The sequence below is a fragment of the Phlebotomus papatasi genome, chromosome 1 (assembly GCF_024763615.1).
Source record: "Phlebotomus papatasi isolate M1 chromosome 1, Ppap_2.1, whole genome shotgun sequence".
Taxonomy (NCBI): Eukaryota; Metazoa; Arthropoda; class Insecta; order Diptera; family Psychodidae; genus Phlebotomus; species Phlebotomus papatasi.
Window position 1 is genome coordinate 94,166,742 of NC_077222.1, and position 10,108 is coordinate 94,176,849.

Here is a 10,108-nt window from a genome sequence, read left to right on the forward strand (position 1 = left end):
TATTGTGCGTTGGGCATTACCGGTTCAGGTCCAGAACAGTGACAAGTTGAAAAAAAGACGATTATATAACTGTTCTCTCTTTCAGTTGGAGCAGTAAAAAACGCCATCTTGAATTTTTGAATGTCTGAGTTTAACTGGTCTTGAAATCAGTAATGAATCGGTTAAATATCCGAGAATGACTTATCTTTCTCGTGTTTACATTTTTTGTTTGTGCGTCTCATGCCAGAACATTCTAAAATGATCATTTCTTCATTGGCAATAAGTTTACGGACAGAAAAGAAGAATATTTGAAAAAGATTGGTCATTTACGGGTACTTAACCGATTCATTACCGATAGCGACCGATGTAATTGGATTGGGGATTTCAAGACCTTTCCAAAGCATCCAAATTTATCCAAATCGGTTGAAAAATAGACCCCCTAACGTGGTAAAAACTTTTTCCTTCAAAAATTCAAGATGGCGATTTTTTTTTAAGACTTTGGTATGTTTGGACAATATGTTCATCCGAACCACCTCCAAAACATATCCAAAAATAAAAGAAATCGTAGGAGCTGTTTTTGAAAAAAAAAAAAATTAAAAAAAACATGGTTTTGGGGGAGATGGAGGAGGGTGGGGGGAAAAGAATAAAAACGTTTGGAGATATCGTTTTTTTATTGGGGGTAACCGAAGACCGGAACGTGATATCTTTTACCATTTAAACTCCAGGACGGTAACAGTCGAAATTTAGATTTTTTTGAATAAAATAAGGCATAGAATCGATACATATTGCAAGTGTACCGCAGAGTCCAAAGAGTGCTTAGGCACTAGAGCAACGCGGGCCAAATCGTCCAAAATCCAGAAAACAGAAAAATTCATTCCTCACTGACTGTTTGAGGAACGAAGAAAGTTACGGCAAGAGACGAGATTGCGAGGTGAATTGTAATGATAATGCTCTCTCTCTCTCTCTAAAGCTAAAGAGTGAGTGAGCACGCACATATCCATATGATTTCAATAAAGAAAGAATAAATATGATACAATAAAGAAAACTGAGTCTTTACAGAACTATTTAGCTCCAAAGACAATGGTAAGGACCAACTTACAGCGCCATGCAACTTTACAGATATCGTCTATTAGTCTATTAACTTAAGAGATTTGCGATGCAACTTTATGAACGAGATGTCAAATCTCGTAATTTTATTGACAGGCTCTGTTCAGAACGAGATTTTTTATATATGAACGAGATTTGCGATGCAACCCTGAGTGGTGATTTTTATAAAATATGAATTCCAATCTCAAAACGTCTCATAACTATTGGACACTTTCAGAGGTACCGGAAAGTACGAGATTGTCTGTTTATGGGTGTTTTTCGAGAGAAAAATTTAAGGAATGGTTTTCTTAATACTCATTTTACTAATTTGAAGTTGAGAAATCTTTAATTCGTCAGGATACAATATTTTTTCTTGAAAAATGAAACATATATTTTTTTGAAAATACTATTTTAATTATTTTTCTCAACGCAATCTCAGGCTTTTTCTTCCTCAGCTTGGTAATTCTGCTATCGGTGCCAGTTGTGAGTATATTTCTGCATCGTCTGATCGCATTTTCAAATACAGAATAATCCAAAGACATCGTTGGGGACGAAAAAGACTATACATTTCAGCACTGCATAATTATATCCTATTCCTGATACAATCTTCTGACTTCCAAAGAAATTTTTGTCCAATCCCTAACAGATTATTTATCTATATACAAAGTTCTTATCCAATCATTCCGGTGACCTTAGATTTTCCTGTTTTGTTCAGCATACTCGTGTTTATGACAGAATTTCGGATGAAGGGAGTGCAAGCTTTACTTGGAAGTCATTCTCTACAAAGACAACAAATGCTTCCTGGTAATATTAACTTCCAACTGATCTCTGAAGATCTCTCGTTCTGTAAAGAAATGAACATTAGGAAAACCTAAACTTAACTTTTCATTGTGATTTATAGATCTCAAAGAAGTACTACTCACCAGTAAACGAATCTTAAACATTTTCTTTTGGTCACCGTTTCCTCAGAATGAACTTTTTCACTTAATATTTTCCACTTTTCTACTGTTTTTCCTTCCCGCCTTCTGCTTTCCAAAGAGCAAAATTAGCGCGAAAACTAAATAACACTCATAGCTAGTATGGTAGTCTCGTTCAAATAAACTCACCACATAGATATTAATCTTGCATACAGTAGAGTCTCGCTATAAGCCATCGCTCTATAGTCCACAATTTATCGACCGTTGATTTCAAAACACTGATTTTAAGTTAGGTTATATTTTTTAGTACGTGATATGAAATGTTGGCATAATTATTTGGCAAACTTTATTGAATAGTTGTGATAATTGTGATCCATAATGAAGAGAGCGAGGACAAGTACGACAATCGCAAAGAAAGTGGAAGCCGTCGAGCAATTTCGATACTAAAAGTCGTTGATAATTTAAAAAAATGATATGGACTATAGTGCGACGCAAGTGTCAAATCTGGAACCAAATATGGACTATAGCGAGACTCTACTGTACCAAAATCTTATAATTCAAAATTTGACACCTTATCTTATAAGATACGAAAATAAAGTTGCATCGCTCTGTTAATTTAGAAATAGGCAAAAAAAGTCGTATAACAGTCTAGTCCCACAGCTCAAAGTAGCCCTACCTTCCCATAATTTTATTTTTAAATTTTCTACTCTAGTGACTCCGTAGAAAAGTTTAGAATTTATTACATATTTTCTACACTCTACGCACGACACGTAATAAATTAGCACGGAGTGTTTTCAACTGCAGCGCCATCTAAGCAATCTTAAAATGTCACAGTGTTTACAAATTTCTGTATTTTCTACTTTCCATACAAATTCTTCCTAAATTCTAGTGAAAAGTGGTTTTTCCAGTGAAAAATTCCTGCCAATGGAGCCGTGTGCAATTGAGGAACCTTTTTTCGGGTCGTGTCGCGTGTGCTTAGTGAAAAATCCCTCACTCTCGACGATCTTCGAAGTGCTGGAAGTCAGAACAATTGGAACAATGACCCTAGCTGATATGATTTTCCTGCTCTGTGGGGTGAAAATTGATGCTCAGGACAGAATGCCAGGCACGATATGTGGGAATTGTCGATTAAATCTCCTGGCGGCTTTTGAATTCCGTCTTTTGTGCGTAAAGTCAGATGAGGATATGAGAATGTTTATGTACAAGAAGGAAGTGTCTGAGGCTCCTCAGGAGGAAGTTCAGGAGACAGAGGAGGATTTGAAGGAGGGGGAAGTGGATGCTGAAGAGCCTGAGGAAGTGGTAGAAGTGGAGAAAACTGAGGAATATGAGGAAGTCAAGGAGGAGGTCAAATACGAAGTTTCAGAAGAGCCTCAAGATCTTCAAGATGCCGTGGAGGATGAGGAGGAGAAAGCAAATGATTCCCCGCCAGATCTTGTTCCCATCAAGGGTGAAAAGAGAAAGAGGAAGAACGCCAAGAGGGAACACATTTGCCAGGTATGTGGGAAAGTCTTTGACAAAGCCTATCGACTGCTCCGTCACGTGAATATCCACAATGCCGATGGCAAGCCCTTTGAGTGCTCCCAATGCAGCGCCAGATTTGCCTCCGAAAGCAATCTCCTGAGACATCAGATAGTCCACTCAAATCTCATCAGCGAAACCACAACAATTGTCAAGGAAAAACCCAAGAATTTTCAATGCATCCAATGCGAAAGGGTTTTCCAGAAGCAGGAATCCCTGGCATCGCACATGAAGACGCACAAGGAGAAGATGCAGGAGATTGAGTTCAAGTGTGAGTACTGCCCCAAAAAATTTGCCAAAATGAACTTCCTCACTCGCCATGCCAAATGCCATGAGGAAAGTAAATCCCATCAGTGCAATATCTGCTTGAAGAAATTCGCCCTGGGAGGTCTCCTCATTGATCATATCAACAAGCACAAAGGCCTCAAGCCACATATCTGTCCTGTCTGCAGCAAGAGATTCCAGCAATCGTGCACTCTCAAGGATCATATGCGCATCCACAGCGGAGAATCTCCATATCTCTGCTCAGAATGCGGCAAGTCCTTCAACAATGGAAGTAACTTGAGGCAGCATCTCATCCGACATTCGGGCATCAAACCCTTTGCCTGCAGCATGTGTCCTAGCAGATTCAGTTGCAAGGGAGGCTTGAAGTCGCATCTGACCACGCATTCGGGACTCAAACCCTATGTCTGCGACAACTGTGGACGTTCCTTCACCAAGCCCTATTCCCTCGTCAAGCATAAGAGGATCCACACCGGAGAGCGCCCCTACAGCTGCGAAGTTTGCGAAATGAGGTAAGAAAATGGTCCATTATCTTGGAAACCTTACAATTTCACCTCCTTTTGTTGCTCGAAGTCTTTGGGAGAGCAATATGTAATCGATCGATTTTGAATTGTTATACACATTTTGAGTCCCTACGGTCTTTGTCCCCACATTTTTTTAAACTTTAGTTTAATTTTGAAATTTTGAGGTTCTAAAAAATATATGCCTCAAAATTGGTCTGTTTTTTTGCGTTTAACCGCCTGTTAACATCCTAAAGGCCAAACGGTAAAAGATATCGGGATCGTGTATCTTTACTTTTTCCATTTTGTTTTTTGCACTTTTGTTTTTCCCAGTTTGTCTTTGGAATCTTTGACTTCGTTAATTTTATAAAAACTTTGTCTTTGGAAATCTTATCTTTCATACATTTTTCACAATTATCAGAAATTTTGTCTGTCACACTTTGCACGGGCGATACAACTTCCCAAAACACAGAAAATTTCCCTTTGCCCCAAAGGACGAAACTAAAAACTTCCCAAAACACAGAAAATTTCCCTTTTCCCCTAAGAACTAAACTAAAAATTTCCCAAAACACAGAAAATTTCCCTTTGCCCGAAAGGATGAAACTAAAAACTTCCCGAAACACAGAAAATTCCCCTTTGCCCGAAAGAACGAAACTAAAAACTTCCCAAAACACAGAAAATTTCCCTTTGCCCCAAAGGACGAAACTAAAAACTACCCAAAAGATAATTTCCCTTTGCCCCAAATGACGAAACCAAAAACTTCCCAAAACACAGAAAATTTCCCTATGCCCCAAAGAACGAAGCTAAAAACTTCCCAAAACACAGAAAACTTCCCTTTGCCCCAAATGATGAAACTAAAACTACCCAAAACACAGAAAATTTCCCTATGCCCGAAAGGACGAAACTAAAAACTTCCCAAAACACAGTAAATTTCCCTTTTCCCAAATGGACGAAATTAAAAACATCCCAAAATACAGTAAATTTCCCTTTGCCCCAAATGGACGAAATTACAAACTTCCCAAAACACAGAAAATTTCCCTTTGCCTCAAAGGACGAAACTAAAAACTTCCCAAAACACAGAAAATTTCCCTTTGCCCCAAAGGACGAAACTAAAAACTACCCAAAAGATAATTTCCCTTTGCCCCAAATGACGAAACCAAAAACTTCCCAAAACACAGAAAATTTTTCTTTGCCCGAAAGGACGAACAAACACACAAATGGAGAGTAGTCATGACTACCCTACAGTCACACAGAACGTCACATTCTGCCATTAAAAAATTTTAATGTCTGCTTTAGGGGGTATTTGTTCTAGTTATATATCTGAAATTTTTGGTTGCTTCAGCGCAGTTTTAGTTATCTTTTAACGATTTTTAAATTTGTTTCCGGGGTTTCTGGTATTTAGATATTTTTTTTTACAAATTCACTTTCTGCGATACCATGGTTCTATAAATCTGATACGTTCCTATTTTAATAGAATCCTTTCTGTGAATATTCGGAGCTCTTTTTGTTTCTGTGATTCTAAAAATCTTTTTAGTTCTAGTTTCTACTTAATCTCTCGGGCCAATGATTTTGAGTTATTCCTTCTAACAGTTTTTCAAGGGCAAAAGCAAAGACTCTTTAAAATATACAATTTTCAGTCATTTTTTTATCAAAATAGGATTTACTTGAAATCTCGAACAGTTTCAAAATTCCAAATAAAGTAAATCCGTTTCAAACTTGTGTTGAGTCTGTTATGAATAGATATCATCGAAAAACTCAGTTTAAGGTAAAATTTGTAAAGGCGGACACAACTGAAATATAAAAAGGTTAAGAATGTGCTGAAAACACGCACAGTTCAAATAATAAAAAAAATCAAAATGCGATTAAAACACGCACAACTCAATCGTAAAACCGTTAAGATTGCGCATAAAATCACCCACAGCTCAATCGTAAAACGTTTAGGAATACACTTAAAATCACGCACAGCTAACTAAAACGGTTAAAAATGCGCCTAAAATCATGCAAAGTTCTATTATCAAACGGCTAAGAATGACTTTAAAAACACGCACAGCTCAATCATAAAACAGTTCAGAATGCTCCTAAAATCACGCACAGCTCAATCGTAAAAAGGTGAAGAATGTGCCTAAAATGATTACCTTCATAGGGTAGACCAGGGATGAATTAGCAACGGTCAGAACTAGACAGTGGGATGTTCTAGTCTCCCTTGGAGGCTATTGAGAAAACTACTATTTATTCAGAGGATTCAGAGTAAATACAGTACTCGCTTTGTTATTTGGATGATAGGGAAACTAAATGACAGATTCCGCTTCGTTGTCTGGATGATTTTTTGAATTTGTTTAACGTCTCGAAAATATAACACAAGATAACATAATTAGAGAATTCTATGCTATTATACTTCATTTATTAAACAAAAACATCACAGAATAATTTATTTTCATAAATCATTCCTAATAAGATTAAAGGTTAAAAAGACACTAGAGAGCGCATTTATCAAGCAAATAGGGTCATGTTTGGGGTCGTTGGAAAGGTCTTGGAATTTTCTATAAAACTGAACCGGTTCCAATTGGTTTTGAATCGGTAATCAATCGGTTCATAACCAATAAAAAAATTTTATCTGAAAATCAATCCTATTACTTTTAAAACTATTTTGGAGGATCTTTTGAGATATTTATGAATCAGTTCAAATCGGGTGAGAACCGGTAAACGGTAAATGATGTGAAAATGTTTTTGCGGTATAGCATCTAAATCACGAGTACGAGCATTTCGCAAAGCCTGGGACGCTTTGCCACCCTTTTTTTTTTAACTAATCACTCAAAATGACTACGTTCTTTATATTAACGTGCACTGTCTTGAGCGTCCAATCTAAGTGTGTCTGTCCTTCGTTGTCGTCCGTCTTCATCTGCGTTCTGAATGCCATCTCGCTGCAAATATTCTAAGTATCGTCCGTCCCGTCCGTTGACCAGAGATACGAGCACTCTGCGAATTTTTAATCATGCAATAGGCTTTAACTTTGCGAAAACTTATATTCAAAGGATTCAACACTTTTATAACTTTTAATTTTTTTTTAAAATTTATTCTTTGGGTTTCTTATCTTCCTTGGTTCCAGATTCAATTCTTCTGACCATGTCAAGAGGCATATGAGGACTCATACTGGAGAAAAGCCCTATCGCTGTTCGTGGTGCGAGAGATCTTTTGCCCAGAGCAATGATCTGGTGAAGCATATGAGATCTCACGTGGGAGACAAGACTTACCAGTGCAACCAGTGTCCATCTGCCTTCAGGCTCTACAGCGAGCTGAGATTGCATATCCGGGAGCATTTTGCCCAGGGAGAGATTCCGTCGGATGATCTGGTGCAGAAGTCAACTAAAGGTGTCAATGCCATTCCCGATGTTGATGGTCAGATCCCACCAACGGTACGAATAAATGATGCTCAGACTTTCCTCGTGACTCCGCAGCAGAAGGCTGCCGGAGTGGAACTGCCTGAGTTGCAGATGACGAAAGGAGGGGATCATAAAACCTTAATAAATACCATTGAACATCTAGTGCCAGTCACAATTCAGAATACTCTACCTCCATTGACGGTTAAAGAGACAAATGGGATCCTCGAGGCTCATCCTGAGCGCTTCTATACAACCGCAACGCAAGTTGTTCTCATGAATCTTCCGATAACCTCTTCTGTATCGAACGTATCGAAGAATTGAGCAATTTTGAACAAACCACCCATCACAAGATTTTTTTAAAATTAATTTTATATAGATTGTAAAGATATTTTACAAGGAAATGAATAAAAATTTGCCATATCTGAAATTTCTGGGGCTTCTGGGATTTTGGTGAATTTCCGGACATTTTTCCCGCAAAACCCGCCAAGTAGGCGACGACAGCGCCAATGTGTGGTCAACAGAGAAACAAAATCAGTTTTGTTTATCGTTTGTGAAGTTTCTCTGTAAATTTACTCCAAATAATCATGGAAAAACCAGAAAGTACAGTTCCGGATCCACGCAGGAAGATCCTCAATATGGCTATCTCGAGCGTCCTGGCCGAAGCGGGCTTTGACTCGGCGGATAAAGAGTGTTTGGAGACGCTTTCAGAAATGTCACAGAGCTGTGAGTACATTCCAGGAGTTTTCTGGGATTTTCCTTTGATTTACACCCTTTCTGTCTTCATTCAGTACTCACAGAGATCGGCCAGTCATCCAGGAACTACTGCGAATTATCCGGACGCACAATTCCCGTGATTGGGGACGTGGTTATTGCTTTGATAAACATGGGAATCTCAATTCAGGGATTGGAAACATTCGCCAAAAGGGATGGAAGGCACATAATTCCCACTCCACAGCAAGTATCAGCCCAGAAACAGTTGAATCTTCTGCAAGCTGGCACAAAGAATGCCCATCCATCGCACATTCCCAACCATTTGCCTCCCCTTCCGGATCCTCATGCCTACATCCGAACTCCAACGCACAAACAGCCCGTGACGGAATACGAGGCGATCCGGGAGAAGGCTGCAACGCAAAAGAAAGACATAGAAAAAGCTCTGACCAAGTTCCTGGCCAAAACCAGTGAGACTCATAGCCTCTTCAACGTGGAGGACAATATGTTCCCATGTAAGGAAGTTCTTCTCTGAAACTCCTTCCGGGAAGCTAATTTCTCTTGGTTTTTCTCTTCTAGTGATTGCCTGCAAACCCTCCCATCCATCCTACTTGGCTGCACTCAATCCAACTGACCAGGTGTTTGATTTCGAGGAGCTGGAGTATCACTATCAAGTGGCCAATAGAACAGAAGATGTTCCTGCACCAACCAAGGATGAGGATGATGATGACGATGAGGAGGGCGAAGGGAAGGAACCAAAGGAAGTCAAAGGAGAAGAGACTGATGTTGAACCAACTCCCAATCAAGCAAATAATCCAAATATCGACAATCCCTATTTGAGGGCAGCTATCGTGCCCAAGAGGATCAAGCTCTCGGATCCGGGCAGAGATTTTGGTCAATGATGGTCCTTCATGCCTGGAGTTTGAATAAAATTCGCCGGAAAGTGAGTAAAAACATCTTTTATTTCCATTTTCTTTTGGGGAAAAGTAGCATTTTCTTGGGAGGAATATTACAGGGTGGTTCAATCGAAATGGCTTTTAAAAGCAATTTCATTTGACCAAGTCACATTCTGATCTTCCTGAATCTGAAGTGTGAGGTAAGAGTAGAAAATTCAAGGGGAAAAATGCTTAGGAGTGAATTGCCATTAAAAGAAAATTGAAAAATCAGCGCCGATTTTTTTTTTTGATGCCAACTTTGGGGGGTCTATCTCTTCTAGTTTAGGAGATATTCGCGTTTAAAGATTTGCATACAAAATATGCCTAAAAAAATTTTTTTGGTGCCAACTTTGGGGGGTCTATCTCTTCTAGTTTAGGAGATATTCGCGTTTAAAGATTTGCATACAAAATATGCCTAAAAATTTATTTTTTTGGTGCCAACTTTGGGGGGTCTATCTCTTCTAGTTTAGGAGATATTCGCGTTTAAAGATTTGCATACAAAATATGCCTAAAAAAATTTTTATTGATGCCAACTTTGGGGGGTCTATCTCTTCTAGTTTAGGAGATATTCGCGTTTAATGATTTGCATACAAAATGTGACTAAAAAATTTTTTTTTGATGCCAACTTTGGGGGTCTATCTTTTCTAGTTTAGGACATATTCGCGTTTAAAGATTTGCATACAAAATATGCCTAAAAAAAATTTTTTTTTGATGCCAACTTTTGGGGGTCTATCTCTTCTAGTTTAGGAGATATTCGCGTTTAAAGATTTGCATACAATATAGGCCTAAAAAATTATTTTTTT

The 10,108-nt window shown here is 38.5% G+C and overlaps 2 protein-coding genes across 6 annotated transcripts in view; both read left to right on the forward strand.

Annotated features, from left to right (window-relative positions):
• The first annotated feature begins 2,791 nt into the window (after positions 1-2,791).
• On the forward strand, positions 2,792-8,089 carry LOC129809777 (zinc finger protein 436-like). Its single transcript, XM_055859866.1, has 2 exons — positions 2,792-4,294; positions 7,389-8,089. The coding sequence occupies exons 1-2, from the start codon at positions 2,907-2,909 to the stop codon at positions 7,981-7,983; spliced, it is 1,983 nt and encodes a 660-aa protein (XP_055715841.1). The 5' UTR covers positions 2,792-2,906; the 3' UTR covers positions 7,984-8,089.
• A 75-nt stretch (positions 8,090-8,164) lies between these two features.
• Positions 8,165-10,108, forward strand: part of LOC129809790 (transcription initiation factor TFIID subunit 8) — a 139,107-nt gene continuing 137,163 nt past the window's right edge. For 4 of the 5 annotated variants that reach the window (XR_008752674.1, XR_008752675.1, XM_055859881.1 and 1 more), the window contains exons 1-3: positions 8,184-8,385; positions 8,451-8,885; positions 8,950-9,313. Coding sequence is in view for 3 of the 5 variants with exons in the window: in XM_055859881.1 (XP_055715856.1) it covers positions 8,247-8,385; positions 8,451-8,885; positions 8,950-9,272 (897 nt within the window). In the remaining 2 variants the exon portion in view is untranslated. Of the gene's footprint in view, positions 8,386-8,450; positions 8,886-8,949; positions 9,325-10,108 lie in introns of those variants that run through there. The other variant, XM_055859882.1, reaches the window with a different exon arrangement.

Coding starts and splice junctions, on each gene's coding strand:
- LOC129809777 (XM_055859866.1), top strand. CDS start 2,907: ATGGAGCCGTGTGCAATTGAGGAACCTTTTTTCGGGTCGTGTCGCGTG. Junction 4,295..7,388: donor TGCGAAGTTTGCGAAATGAG/GTAAGAAAATGG, acceptor CCTTGGTTCCAG/ATTCAATTCTTCTGACCATG.